General features: G+C 37.5%; 1 protein-coding gene across 1 annotated transcript; it reads left to right on the top strand.

The window, feature by feature from the left end:
• Positions 1 to 1981: 1981 nt before the first annotated feature.
• On the top strand, positions 1982 to 11116 carry LOC134529025 (cuticle protein 76-like). The gene is made up of 2 exons (XM_063362709.1): positions 1982 to 2036; positions 8283 to 11116. Exons 1-2 carry the CDS (start codon positions 2025 to 2027, stop codon positions 8865 to 8867), a joined length of 597 nt encoding a protein of 198 aa, XP_063218779.1. The 5' UTR covers positions 1982 to 2024; the 3' UTR covers positions 8868 to 11116.
• The last annotated feature ends 5128 nt before the right edge of the window (positions 11117 to 16244 follow it).

The following is a 16244-nucleotide window of genomic DNA, read 5'->3' as shown; positions in this document are numbered from 1 at the left end:
CACAATATGTTTGCAGTATAGTGCAATAGGCTATATACGTTCTTTAAATGATTAATGCAATGGGGAATTTTGATTTTATGCAACTTTTTGGATATACACCAATGCATTTTTGCACTGTTTGTTATGAAAAAAAATTAAGAATGCAAAATAAAAAATAAAAATGAATACAATAATCCACAGATAACAAGCCTAAATAAGCTGATGTCGAACAAATGGACACAATGATGAAATTAAACAGGTATTATGGAAAACACAACGACGACCGCATAACGGAACATATTCGAACTTAAGCTATCAGGCAGCACAAGAATTACCTGGAAGAAATTTAGTCAGGAATAAATAACAGCACAGACCAAAATAGTGGGCTAACAACGACGAGACTGTTTCAACAAGAACAGTAAACACAGAGAGACAACAAAACTGAACAACGCAGCAAACACACGAATATAACGATAAAAATAAACACGTACAATGGACAACAGAATTATGACAGTAGATTTCCTTTGACAAAACAGGTGTGACGTTTCGGGAACTGGCATCTGTTCCCGTCATCAGGCACAAACATTGTTCGACACATCTGTTTAAAATCAGCTGATTTGGACTTGTTTTCTGTAGGTTTATGTTTTCATTTTTATTACTTATTTTGCATTCTTAAAAATTTCCATGACAAATTTGTCCAAAAAAATCGTATTAAACCAGTAGAACAGAATCACACGAGATGAAATGGCAGTTACTGATGACAGGCAAGGTTCATCCAGCTGTGATGGCGATGCCGGCAGTGAGGTGAGCTGGAGAGGCAGCTGGCTAGCAGCAGCTGAGGGACGCCACAGACGGCAACACCGCGAAGAGTTCCGGCCGAGGCAGCAGGTGAAGCAGCAGGCTTGGAAACAGCACCTGAAGGCGAACGTCATTCATCGATGTTAAGTATCGGGCTCACACACCATATTAACTTTGGGTTTTTTTATCATTACATTTTTTAAAGACTTTATACACTGTTAGAAATTACAGTAAATTTACGGACTTTCAATGAAGAATTTAAGTTAAATAAGCGAAGAATTTTTCATAATTTCAAATACTTGAATCTTCGTATAAACTACACTTATTTAAATTCCCCATTCTATGATTCGTTCTAAACAAACGTAAACACACGCGTGGACAAAATACGAGTGTTATTTCTGTAGACTTTGCCATTTTTTAAAAACATTTTGCTAATACACCAAGAATATTCTTTTGGATTCAAGATCACGGTAAGTGAACTCAGTGTGCGTAAATTTACGAATACAGCCGTAAATTTACGAAGATCCCAGAATAAAATGTAACCATTGTTATTCGTCAGTTGAAGCGGGAAAAATTAAAAAAAAAGTAAAATTTTAACTCGATACCTCCTCTTAGTGTAATATCATGGGCGCAGAAGGTCTCGCAAGTGATAATAATTACGCGGACTTGCGCGCATTTTTACCCCCATGAAATTACACTAAGTGGATATCCGTTGGAAATATTTGTGGCAGAAAAACAAATGCAAGGGAGGCATCGAGTTATAATTTTAAAAAAATAGCCATGATAACATTTTTTTAGAGCTGCAGGTACGGGGAAAAATTAAAAAAAAAAATTTAATAAGGCACCGAGAAGAAAGGCGTATTCTTCGGAGCAACTAATTATTATATTGGCAACTGGTTTCCAAAGGAATCAAGCAGAGATTACCATGATAACCACCGCCGTCAATGTCGTCACTGTCGTGACGGCCCCCCCTCCCCCGCAACAAGAGGTGGAGGGTCGCGGTCCGACGGAGCGGAGCGGAGGAGCTGACCCGCGGGGGCCAGTGACGTCACGCCGCGGGGTCAGGCTCGGGTTGCGCCGCTGCCCTCGGGGCGCGGGCTCTGCGGTGTCCCGGGGGAGGACCAGCCTCCCCCCCCCCCTCGCGGAGAAAGCGACCCCCGGCGCGCGTATAAATGTGCGCCGCCGGGCGCCGGCCTGTCAGCACATCCCGGACTCTCGTCGACGCGCCCACTACCTCCTCTCTCGCCATGGCCTTCAAGGTGAGTGCTCTCCGTCCACCCGCGCCGTCGGACTGGAAGAGCGAGTCCCGCACCGGGAAGGAGGGGGGGGGATTTTGAATCTTCTTACTGGAACTCAAGTGATTCCATTCCATACGCACAGATCACGATTTATTATACTGTTATGGCCGCGTAAAGTTTGTGAGTTTATCTTGGATTTTTCTTTAATTTTGTGGGGTTTTGAAAAGTTGTGCATTTAAAAAAAAAATTCAATCCCCAGGCCCTTAATACATCTCGACTGCCCTACTAGTCGAGACAATGCATCGAACAGCGGTATCCGGGTTCGAGAGCAGACATCCGGTCAAGAAACCGTCATGTCCTCCGTTGAGTTGGGCCAATGGCCTTTTTTTCAATCAAATATGTGAATTCCGTACACCTCCATTTAACATTTTTAATCTTAATAATTGATCGCAGAATTAACTCATTTTTGACGTCCTCAGTTAGTTGGTAAAAAACGTAGTTCTACGTATACAGTAGTATTGAAATTAAAACTTGCATTTATTAAACAAACCCAAAGATTTTTTTATATTATTACCCATCTAAAACTTGTAATACGTGCATTTTAAGGCTAATTCTGTTTTATCCTGACTTTCTGTGATCCGGACAAAGCCAAGTCCTGTCTACTCCGGATTAACGGTGCTTAAAATTCAAAATATTAAAACTAACAATAATTACATTACAATTATTAACGTAGAACTAATTTACAACGTCAAAGAAACTTTCGAATCAAAGCCAAGGTGATTCGGATTATATTCCCTGCGGGGATCACACCCAGAATTTTCCAAAAATGGGTAACGTGGTCAACTGGTAGGTTTTCTCGGGGTGTTCCCGTTTCCCCTTCTGCCCATTCATCCCGCCAATGCTGCACAATGGTCGCGGCGGAAGCAACCACGCCGTGACCCGTGCGTACACTGTTAAAAAATTTAACCTTCAATTAACGAAGAACGCTGGTTACAACATATCCTGGGATCTTCGTCAATTTACTGATATCTTCGTATAATTACGGACACTGAGTTCACTTTCTTTGAACACGATTCCAAAAGAATATTCTTAGTATATTAAAAAAAATTCAAAAATTTGGTTAAATACACATAACGAAAACATTTATTCGTCCCATTTTTGTTTAGAACGAAATGTACCACTGGGGACTCGAATGAACGACGTACTTTCTACGAAAATTCAGTTATTTGAAATTGCGAAGAACTATTAGTTTTATTTGAGGCGAATTATTCGTTGGAAAATTCGTAAATTTACTGTAGATTTTAACAGTTTACTGGCTCTCCGAGACAGGGGGTAGCCACGCATGCATTACTGCGTGGGTTCTGCGTGAAGCTTTTATTTTTTACCAGCTGATGGTCTGCACCGTGTTTTCAGGACACCCCAAAGATTGATTGAATTGTAGTGTTTGCTTCGTAAATATAGTTTTATAGGATCGTTTATTATAGAGGTAACTTTTTGTAAACTAAACATGAGGTGTGGTGAAGCACCATTTCCGCAATGTTTTGGGTGTTGCGATGTAGCGATGGTGAGACTAAAAGTGACGTCAAGTTCTAACAGCATGCCACCTCCTGGAAAATACCTAAACCCAATTTTAAGCTTCTAATTCAACTGCCAACAATCTTAGGAATGGACACGGAATATTCCGTATTATTTCATGTAAAACCTCTGAGATCCCGTTATACGGCATTTGGTAGGAGTAATTTCTTGAATACGACGGAAGTCGCATGGAACGAAAATGTGTAACCATGGTGCTGCCATTTGTGGTGGATGGCATGAACTAAATTTCAAAAGCCAAGGGGTTACTTTATAGTATTAAGAGTTTAATGAATTCCTTGACAAAAAAGGGGATGTTATATTTTTCAAGAATTTCTTTTTTTTACTTTTATAAGAGATATTTCATTATAATGTTAAATATTTCGCTCTGCAAATCGAATGAATCGATAGTCGACGCAGCTGCTCCGGCAGCGAATTCTAGCGGCGGGCGCGGTAACTACGAGTGATGCGCGTACATAAATGTAGTTAAAAACACAATTTGCATGTATTTATCGCGCTCGGCATTATTAAAAAAAAATTACTTTAAATTTTGTGTACCACGTTTTGTATTATAAGTGTATTGGCAACATGAGAACACAGGAATTTGCTCGTGACCGAGGTTAGATGTTACGCATCTCTGGCGAGTACTGAAAGACTTGCCCACTTCTTTTTTTTTTCAATGAAATTATTTCGTTATTTTACGAGTGATACTATTAAAAATATTTTGGGATTGTCGCGGAGCGCAGAAATCTCGATGCGTTTCATCGGCCTTTCGCGTTACCTGAAACGTCACAGAGGAAGAGGCCTCATCCGGAAGAGTAAAGACGTAATAACTCGACCGACCTTACAACGCACTTTGCGTATCCGTCTATGGCCAATGAGAAAATCTCAGCCAAAAAAAGACCCTAAGTTACCCAACTGAGATATCTTACAAGTCAGATGTCAGTGAAGAGGCAATGTTTGTCCGAGTGTCCAGAGGATTGTGGAGTTTAGCCTAGAGGTTTTTTTCGGATTTTTTTCCCCCGGTCTCTATGGCCGTTGTCTTGCTATGCAGTTGAACCGGAGCGGTTGCCAGTTTCTAGTCGATGTTTTCTTCTAGGTCAATTGTTTACATGTTACTTATGGGCATTATTGAGATATCTTCACTGTTGCACTCTAAGAAAATGGGTTGAAAGAACATTCAGCCAAGTGACGCCTCGGAAGCTTCAGCCGCAGCTGCAGAAACGTATAGAGTGACACCGACCAATAAATAACGCTTCAATAGGTTTCAAGTGAATTTTGGTGTGTGATCGTCTTGGAATACTGATGCAGTTTCTTCGGAGTTTAACTGTTGACAGCACCCGAAGAGTGATTGAAATTCTTTGGATTAAATTCGTTTATAGTACAATCGAGTTTCTTCAACATTAGCTGAAGGATAGTAGGTCAAAAGGAGTGTGAAATCATGAAATTATGCATTTATTTACGCTAATTATCAATTTGAACCTTCCCGACCTAAGTTGCATTACAATATTACATCTTATAGAGAATAACAAAATTATATCAAAACTGAGAAGAACTTACTAAAATAAATTCCTGCCTTATAAACGAAAAACTTTTTTTTGTTTCTGTAACAGTTGTAATCGAACCAAAATATACTATAAATTTTAGAAATTTAAGTGGAATTAATATTAATTTCAATGAGTTTTGCTAACTAAAGGAAATAACTGATTAATCAAGTAGGTGTGGACTTCGCTGAACCTTACTATAAATTCGCAGTTATATGGAAATGTAACTATGTGATTATAATAATTTTGAAAATGTTATGTCCAAAAATTAGCATTCGTGTATTTTAATGTCATAGCAGTGAGGTCTTTAAAATAAACTATTTTTTTGTATTGACGGCCAGAATACAAGTTCTTGTAAAGTACGAGTTGCCTATATTCTGTTAGAATTATATTTTTAACAAGAACACATATATTTCTCTGACGCTTCCAATTTCTAGATTCGCCTGTTTGTATGCATTTTAAGGAACTCTTGTTATGATCTCAGATATGGAATCTGCAATAGGTACGGAACCCTTCGTGAACGTTGCTGCCAATTGAGTGAATGTTGTCCTGTAATTCGTCATTCATGGCTTTTTCAGCCGCCTAGTCTCACTTTGTCTATTATTTATGACTTACACGCAATTGCGATACCATTATTCAAACCATTAATGTTGATACACAGGGATGAAAAATTTACATACTTAGCAATGAATATAATGCAGGCTACAAATGTATTAATACATAGCTGATTAAAAACATCGGCATGCTTTTCTTATTGCATACCTTATGCACAGAATACTTCCTGTGGCTAGCAAGTGAATAGGGGAATATTTTGTTGTAATACAAACTAACATTATAAAGAGAGTGTGAGTTTGATAACCAAACTTATTCCACCATTATAACACTACATTACCCCAGGTAGTCATAGACTATGAATTATTTAAAAAAAGTGAGAGTGTCTTTCAGTACTTGCCAGAGATTTTTAACATCTAACCTCGGTAACGAGCAAATTCCTATGTTTTCATGTTGCAAATACACATATAATAGAAAACTTGGACACGAAATATAACGTAGAATTCATTAAAATAATGCAAAGCGTGATAAATATACGCAAGTTGTGTTTTCAACTAGATTTTTGGACGCGATACCCGTAGTTTCCGTACCAGATGCTAGAATTCGTTGCCAGAGCAGCTACGCTGACTATCGAATCATTCGATCTGCAGATCGAAATGTTATAATTTAACTGCTCCAATAAAAAATAAAAACGCTTGAAAAAAAATACTAAACCCCGGGTTTGGACATGATTATCGACAAGGAATTCTATTTACATAGTGTCCGACTTGTTAAAATTCATTAAAAAGTTACTACTATAAAATTTCTCCTTAGCTTTGTGAACTTTAGTTTGTTCCATCCGCAACAGAATGCAGCACAGTGGTTACACATTTACGTTTCACGTGAATAAAGTTACATTCACGAATTTACTCCTACCGAATATCGTATTTCGAGAGCAAAGATGTAACACATCGAAAATATTTCCATAAGATATAGCAATACTTGTAACTATCACCGGAGAAAAACCACCAAATCGAAGGCTTTTTTTAACTTACGCTGATTAAACCGTTAGAGATATAACAAAATAAAACCATATCTCACCGTCACGTGGTGCTCAAATACGTTCAAAACATGGTATATACCTTTTATATATTATATATTTGATATATCTCTTTACGTAAACAAAATTTTAAATGTTAACCTAGTCTTTCTGTCATTTTGTTTGCCATTAAATCGGTACAGTATTCATTAAATAAATGTATACTTGGAGGTCCGATATTGAAAAAAAAAATAGTTGTAACTTGATATTATTTGGATATTATTTTTAATTTTATTTCTTAAAAGAAAACTTACTCTTTTAAAAATCGTTATCCATCCGTTCAAAGCCGAGCACCACAGCTAGTGATAAAATAAAATGGCACAGTGAGCAACACGAAGTACTTGGTTGTAGTTTGTTGACATGGTACAGATTATTTTTGTGTTCATTGACAAGTATAAATACAGATAATTAAATTTTGCTGGTATATTTTTTACATATAGTTATAAAATACGTGTTTAATAATCAGTTTCCTTAATTAGCATACATAGATTATGCTACGTTAACATTGGCTGTAAAAAGTAAGATATTCCTTGTACTCAAAGAAGTAGCCACTTAGTAGAATGTTAAATTGTGAACAATTTGTGGCTTCCGTTACCGGAGTTTAAAATTAAAACTTTAGACATATCAAGGTAAAATTTTTAGTACATAACTTGTATTTTTTGTGTATCAATACTTATATTTACTATAAGGTAATTTATCAGTCAAAAAATTACCTGCTTGGTATTAAAAATATAATTATTTTGGGAATAATTGACTTAAAGGTGAATATTTTTTGGTACCATGACTTTAAAATCTGCAAATATATATTAAATCACTTATACGAATATTTGGTGTATAAATTACAGGCCCCAATTTAAGTCAGTGGCACATTTGTTGATAATATCAGAAACTATAATAAATTCTTTCTATCATGTTTCGTAAGAAGCTGTTACGTTAGCAAGATTAAAGATTTCAATTCAATGATAATAAAATTAATTTAAATTAATTTTTAAACACGTTGGTAATTAATATAGTCCTAAATTGAATAAACAATAATATTTGAAAATGTACATAATATATAAAATTTGTATTCAAAAGGGATGTTTCCAAAACGAACGTTTAAATTCGGGGTTTTCTTAGTACGTATGGTAAACTTAAGCACAACTTAAAACATGAATGTTTATTAACTTACTTTCTAAAATGACTCACATTTGTCAGTCGTTATCAAGTAGTTGGTAGTCCACTATAATTCTGGCAGTAGGCTATCACCGCTAAGCCCCTCCGCATAACTGTTAGACGCAAAACTTATGATTAATTTATGGTTTTTACAACATGTATATCTTTAGGCCTAACAAACTTTTTGTTGAGAAAATGTGTAACAAACTCGAAATACTTATTAGATTACCGGTCATTTTTACTTGGTTTATTTTAAAAATTATTAAATTCTCGTCTGAACCTGATAAAAGCGATATACTTACCAAGAGTTATTAGAGAGCTTGGGAAGTATCGTTACAATACATGAGGTGATTTCTTTATTTGCAGCTCCTTGCCTTCGCCGCCGTGCTGGCCGTGGCTAAGGCCGGCTACCTGGGCGCCCCCGCCGTGGCTGCCTACGCCGCCCCCGCATACGGCTACGCCGCCCCCGCCTACGCGCACGGTCTCGCCGCCCCCGCCGCCATCACCTCCATGCACTCCAACATCCTGAGGACGCCCGGCAACCTGGGACAGGTGTCCACCTACTCCAAGACCATCGACACGCCCTACTCCAGCGTCTCCAAGTCCGACGTGCGCGTCAGCAATGACGCCCTGGCCTACGGCGCCGCCTACCACGCGCCCGCCTACGCCGCCTACGCTGCGGCCCCCGCAGTGCACGCCGCCCCCGTCGCCACATACGCCGCCCCCGTAGCCGCTGCGTACGCCGCTCCCGTGGTGAAGACCGCCTACGCCGCCCCCGCCTACGCTTCCTACGCCGCTCCCGCCGTCCACGGAGCGTACGCCGCCCCCGTGGTGAAGACCGCCGCCTCCGCCGTCGCTGGACACGGCCTCCTGGGCGTGGCTTACTCCGCCGCCCCCGTCGTCTCCCACATGACCTACAGCAACGCCTACGGCATCCACTACACCTACTGATTATTTAATCACGTCTCCAGGCATGTTTATAGGCCTACTGTTCCTGCGTGTCCCATGATTTAGCCTAATTTGTGAGATACCTCAATCCTTATTTATAAGAATCTTTGTGTAATAAAATACATTTTAAAATGAATGTTTGTTAATGTATCAAATTAGCTTTTTCCCCTTTAAAACATTTCTTTCCTCTAACCATTTCCACTGAATATTTGTAACAGATCATCATACAACAAAAAACGTTAGTAACTGGATAAAGTCCTACTTTATTAATTTCAAACTAACGAACTACATAAACAGTTAGAAAATAGTCAAATGATATTCGCCAAAGTTTTAGCCTAGGCCAACGTTTCAGCGATTTGTTTACAGAGATAACGGATCGAGAGAAACATTTTGGTTTATTTGTTGTTCTTGATACCTATATCCATCAAGAATTTGGTTGGATATTGAAGGAAAAAAAAACAAAATACCGCACAATCATTTTAAAATGATGGTCTCTCGAAACCAAAGTTTATAACTGAAGTAAAGCAGTATACTTTTAGAGGGATTATTTGGTTTGTAACTATGTGGAGGCAACGACGTTGTGCAGTTGTCGAGTCGGCGGTCCTCGTGCGCTGACCGCGCGCCGAGTCTCGTTTATGCACTGTGTCCGTGACCGCTGACGTCACCTGGCCGCGCGGCAGAGGCGGACAGCGCGCTATGTGAGGACACGAGAGTGCAGTGGTACTGCGGGGTTGCTGAGAGCACCAGTCTGTAAGGCGCCTCCAGCCTTACCGCGGTACGCAGAGCGGCGAGTGCTACCGAGAGAGGTCCTGGGTTCAGAAGAGCCTTCAGCGACTATACTCCGTGTACAAGGCTGAGTACGCAAACACGACGAATAAATAGGAGTGTCCTTGTAATTTCATGTCTGTGTATTAATTTAAGGACACTATGACTATATCTTCCAAAAAACCTTATTTGCATGCAACAAGTGCGAATATCACGAACCTAGCGCCCTCTTCTCTACCCATGTCCTTTCCTTCTATCTTCTCCACTTCTTCCCTTTAGTCCAGATTAACACTGGAGGTGTCAGAAGTTTCGTTACGTTAAATTAAACGAAAGAACATCTTGGCAGCCATTACAAATGGCTTCAGAAATCCGACACCCTTACATTTGGTGCAAGAAGTAAGGCCCCTTACATTAAATTGTTGAAATTATTTTCTTGTAATTTAATGCGTTTGATAATTCCCTTCACGAGTTTATTTCTCATGTAGTATGAGTTCATTGTAAGTTGTTTTTTATCAGTTGTACATTCAAACCAACGGGTTCGACGAGATAGCATTATTTCCGTCATATATTTATGAATATTCTTGATTTCCTAGCTCTGAGGACATGTTGAAAAAGCTGATGTAAGCGGAACTGGCTACTAATGCACATATGTTAAGGCTCGTTCTCAAAGCAGAGTTGGTTATTTCATTTTATTGGCATTACTATTAATTAAAGAATTGGATTTTCCTTTAAAAAATTTTTAGAGCACTTTCGAATTTCTTGATGGGTTACAAAGTTCCTAATCAAATACTTACAAAACAAAACTGTAGAAGTTCACACATGTGATCGTGGTCATGAAAAACTGCGTGACATTTCAGCGCTAATTAATTATACCTATTAATTTGAGACAAAACTTAAAATGCAAAAGATCTATTGTGATAAATTTACATAAAAAAGTCCTCAGATACAGTAATGGCCAGTATGGCGAGTTGGGCCTTAAAACATTCGCACCTCAGATACTGTTAGTATTTCGGTGACTTCACAGAAAAAATATTTTCTGTACTTTTACAAAAGATTCCTTTGGAAACCAGATGACATGATATATGTAATACTACAAGAAATATGGTGTAACTTTGTTCAACATATGGCTATGGTTATTTCTACAAAAATCAAATACCTTTTTGGAGATAGTAATGAAAATCCCTTACGTAAATTGGCGCATAATTTATATTTTAATTGATGCTTCATTCAAGCATAATTTTTTAAATCATGAAAAAATTAAAATGTTCAAAGACACTGGAAAGTTATTCGAGAACGGTTTGAAAATAACTTTAACTATTGGAGGTACTGGAGAACACATAACATAATTGCCCGGGTAAGAATCCGAACGCAGTATTACTGCGAACACAATTTTGTAACTATACAGTTGTTTTAATGTAAATGTACAAATTTACAAACATCTGTAATTTTACATGACTATTTATATTCTTTTACAAATTCAAAAAAAATACACTGTTGCTAATCCTACCTTTGGCTGCGTAACGACAACGTCACTCTGAGCATAAAATTCGCAATAAATCAAATGAAAGAACTGAATGTGTGGAAATGTTACCTAACTGTACATATTAATGTGAAACTTCACGTACATATATTCTAAGCTGCACCAAAATAATAAAATTTGAGAAACAAATATGGTCACATTTTTGAAATCGCTAAGACACGTACATGACTTGAATCACATTCGCATCGAGAAAAATTAATGATTAACTGTGTGTTAGGTACTTATTTTCGTATTTTTAGGTGACTTCTAAACGAAAAAAAAAAATATATTCATAGACAAATTAAAGATTTGCTATAACCTGTTTTTTTATAAGATTACTATCTCGTATCGAAACATTATTAACAAAAATATTAATACTTGTTAAAATTTTATATTTTTTAGGAATTATTACGTGTAGTTACCATCTGGCTTTTCCCCTCATGAAAGTGGAATATGCGAATAATCGGTGGCCAATGATCTAACACACTCGGTATGTTACAGTCACCGACAGTCTATTAAAGTTAACGAGTTACCGTTTATCACGACGACGATCTGTCGCTCTCGACTCACGGTGTACATAACTCACATCCAGCTCCAGATTATCTCCAGCTGAAAGCAGCCAACAGTTATGTCACTACCGAGAGTCACGAGCGAGGGAGAGTGACTGGCAGCTACTCGGATTAGAAGTCGATTTCAACAAAAGATTAGCACCGATACTAGCAATAAAATTATACGATGTGTAGTGTCTGTGCATTTCAAAAATTAAAAAAATAAAAGTTATCTGCCAAATATTCGGAATTTCACAACTATAATCAATAGTTTTCTTTACGCTGTTAGTTCTTGCACTATGCTAAAACTATTGCCACAAATTTCGAAAGTTATCTTTTATTAATTATGTCTTACGTCAACTTGAAAAATGTTGTATAGATATTTATTTAAATTAATCTTTAAAGTGAATTAAAAATAATCAATGATAACTTTTTATAGAGTTTTAACATTACACTTAAATCAATAAAGATGGAAATTACAAATTTAGTATATCTAAACAAATACAAAAAATAGTATACAGACACACTTTATTTATAAGAGGATAGAATACGTTTTTATTATTTTATATATTAACTTCCCAAAAGCAGTTTAGATGATTTTTCAAATATAACTGTAAATGAAATTTATCCTTAGTGCGATTCGTTGAACTTCAAAATTAACCCATTTAAGAGATAAAAAAATTAAAGTTTATTCATTAATGATAACGGAACCACTGAAGCTAAAGCCATTATTTTTGGTATAAATTTTCATTTATGCTTAAGAATATCATTTATTTAAGGGTTCATCAAAATTAAAAAAAAATGGGTGAAAAAGGTTAAGTTTATTGAGTCAAAATTTAAGCATATTTATGTATTTAATCTCGCTGTTTGAATGATTGATGTGTAACATCTAGGCTCTCGGTAAGCGGCATTTGGTGGGAGTAATTTTTTAAATGGCACGGAAATAAGTAACAGGAAGTTGGGATAAGCGTTGCTATATTATTGTTACGAGTATAATGTGGGGAGAACTACTGGGTTCGTAAGGGATAGCCACATTAATTGGTTCAGTTTTATTTATTACTATTGTCTACATTATCAATTTAATTACTGCCTTCAAGATTTCTGTCCTCAACAATTAGTCTTACACTGATAATTGAAGCATTAACACTTACCACTGGAGTTTGGCTCGACAGTGGCTCGCTCTTCTGTCCGCCTCTGTCCGCTTCCTTCGCACACTCACCCACACCGCGCCGCAGTACAGACCCCAACTATCGCTCGGCGCACCCGACTGGCTCGCCAGGCCTTCACTCGCAGATATCGCCTCCCGATAGGTCCGGTTCGCTCAGCAAGGGCCACTTGCCCTCACCTCTCGCTGATCGCACGGGTATCGCCAGTATCACTCCCCGAGGGGAAGACTCTCTCTCCTACTCCGCGGAGGCCGGTGTCGTCACTTATATACCCGTGGCGTCCTTCTCGAAGGGACGAGAGTGGCTGTGACGTGTCGCGTCATCCCGGACTGACCCCGAGGCGGGAAGGTGCGTGGGAGCCGGGGGGGGGGGAGGGGGAAGGGCAGCGAGGACCCTTGTAATCCGGCCGGGCACACGTGGCATGCCTTACTTCTCAGTGGATGGCGCGTGACTACAGTGGACGTGTGGAGTCACTAGCCCGTTCCGAACCTGGCGCACATCGTGGTCTTGCCTCTCACATTCGCAACATTATTGTTATATTAAAAATGTACAAAAAAAACTAAAATAATTTTTAATGTTTAACGTCAAACCACCAGTGTTGTGTTAAAACATTCACAGGGACTTCACGACAACTTGTTTACGTTGCTCTCTCACGAGTTACAATCCTTGAACGCTCGTTACCGAGGTCAGATGATACTCAGCATTGACGAGTACAGAAAGTTTTTCTAATTTTTTTTTATTACTATGTTTCTTTGACAGCGATGTTGTTGATGTTATTATAAACCATTACACCAGCCCATTATTAATAGGTTGTAGAAATTTAACCAAGTTACCTGAAATTATCAGTTTATTGATGTGAAATAAATCAAAGATTTTACCTTGCATGTACACTTGTTGTTCACTCGCATATTCGCTTATATTCTTGTACACCCTTGTACCTCTGTGATATTTCAATTCTATTCCACACAGATCAATATTTATTTTTGATGTATGAACATCTGCGCTTTCGATATACGGCATATAATAGGAGTAATTTCGTGAAAAATGTAAAGGAAGTATGTGACACCAAGATGGCGGACCCACATGTAGCAACATAAATCCATAATCAGTCACTTTCGTAAACATTAAGAGATATACCAAACGACTTTATCTACCAAATAAATTTTTATGATAGCAAAGCAATTATTTTATACTTTTTGTTATAATTTATAGTCATTAAAATAAATATTGTCAACTTAAATAATATGCAATACAATTTTAACAGTTGACAATAGCGCATAAATTGTTAGCCTAAATATATTTGTAGTTAAATGGTTATTGTTAAATCTGAAATGTTTAATCAGCTCAATTAGGTTAAGGTTTGTTGTAGGAAGGATATAAAGATGGTTTCTGTCATTTAAGAATAAAATATACACATACTATAAGTGTTTTAAAAATATTTCAGGTTAATATTGTTTTAATGTATTTATTGGACTGCAAATTTTAGTTTGAGAAACTCTTAAGAGGCCTATACAGTCTTCTGGATGTGATTGTAGGGTATTTTGTATAGGAAAATTTACAGCTTTCCATAAGAGATAAAACCATAATGTTTTTTTTGAGCTGATAAAGAAAATATAAATAAATCTGCCTTAAAATTTTATAAAAATAATTAGATTATAATAAGATAATCAACCAAATTCGGAAAATTTCATAATAACCGGTTTTACACAGCCGTTTCATGGCTCGTATGTAACTCATAAGAAAAATACTTAGATATTAACATAGCCAGAGTATAAAATGTTGATTAAAATTGTATGTAGAAATACAAAGGTCACCGAGCATTTATTCTGGCAGGAGATGTCTACTCCGGGGCGCGGCGTATAGTTCAGCCGGCCGACTGGAGCCTAGGAAAGGGTGGGGGGGAGCGTAGGGGAAGTTCGTCTGCCACCAGATCCGTCTCACTGGCGCGACGCGGTGTTGGATAGCTGAGAGTGGCTGCAGCAGAGCACGTGCTCTCCAAGTAGTGCATGTTGAGTGTCAGTCCCATGCAACGCTTCCGGCGCGGCGAGAAGGCTCAGCACAGTGCACTCTGAGCCAAGCGGAGGATATCTGCAAGCGGGCATTAGTTGAGTGGCTGTAATTGTTACCACTTGTCAAGTCGATTATTTGCTTTGTATGCATCAAGATATGCTATCATAGTTAGATTTTTCCCAATAAGGAATGGGAAAAAGTAAATGTTTCTGAAGTAAGAAAATAAAGAAGATAGCGTACTGGAGTCAAAAGTCAGTCTGTTTAGTAATATGTCATAAAACATACAGATGTTCATTCGCCTGCGTAGTCGAAAATTACCTTGTGACCTCTTTCTTCCAACTCCATCTCCTATAGGTATAATGTTTAGTTACGTTAGATGAGGTTATTTAATATCTGTATTTTGGAAAGTCATTTTAAATACAAACTGTACTGCTTTCGATAAGTTGTCAGGTTCCATTAAGTCCTAACTTAGAGTCAATGCATATGATGTGTGTCAGTATTTCTCCCTGCTCTCTCGAAAGCTAAACTAATGTAGTTTTTGTGTATTTATATTTAAAATTTTTATAACATAAGTGTAGGATTTGTATTTGGTACTGAAAAATAATCAAGTTAAGAAAACTATATATACCTAATGCAAGCACTGTAGATAAAGAACTGGAAAACCAAAGTCTATCAAGAACCCACTGTAGCCTTCAAGCATCAATCGAAAAGGAAATAACTTCCGGAGTGCAGTAAGTACTGTTATTATGAAGAAAGCTGTCAGGTAAAGTGAGGTACGGTATATAATTTATAAAAAATAATTTTAGTTATTATTTTATATATAATAAAATTAGTAACACAAAGAGTTTCTGTTCATTTCATAGGGCTATTAATTAGCATAGTACAATTTAAAGCACAAACATAAATAAGTCTAGGAGTTAAAAAAATGTCCGGGAAAAATCTTAATATTTATGCTGCAGTTATAAAGATCCGGAAGGCAGAGAAACCCACGATGTAACATTGGCAGCCAAGAAGTGAACATTCTTCAACAGAGAACGACGTTATTTCAGATAAAGGGAATAACTACTCTGAAGTCAATGCTCAGTAAGATGAAGATGAGCAGTGTAGGTAGCAAACATGAACAATAAGCTCATTAGAATGTGTTTCCTGGAAAATTGTTTAGAACATTAATTTTTCCTTCGTATAATTTGCACACAGTCGGTACCATACGAAAATAGACATTCTTACGAAACTATATACCCATTTAAATTAATCACTTCGTTAAATTCATACTCATATGTTTGTTGCCCACGTGGTGTGTACATGTGTTCAAATTTAATTTCAGTTGATTAAAAATGACATTGTTGTGCAACTTCATACATTAATACAGTAT

Source organism: Bacillus rossius, chromosome 1 (assembly GCF_032445375.1).
Source record: "Bacillus rossius redtenbacheri isolate Brsri chromosome 1, Brsri_v3, whole genome shotgun sequence".
Taxonomy (NCBI): Eukaryota; Metazoa; Arthropoda; class Insecta; order Phasmatodea; family Bacillidae; genus Bacillus; species Bacillus rossius.
This window is presented reverse-complemented; position numbering and strand designations above follow the sequence as displayed.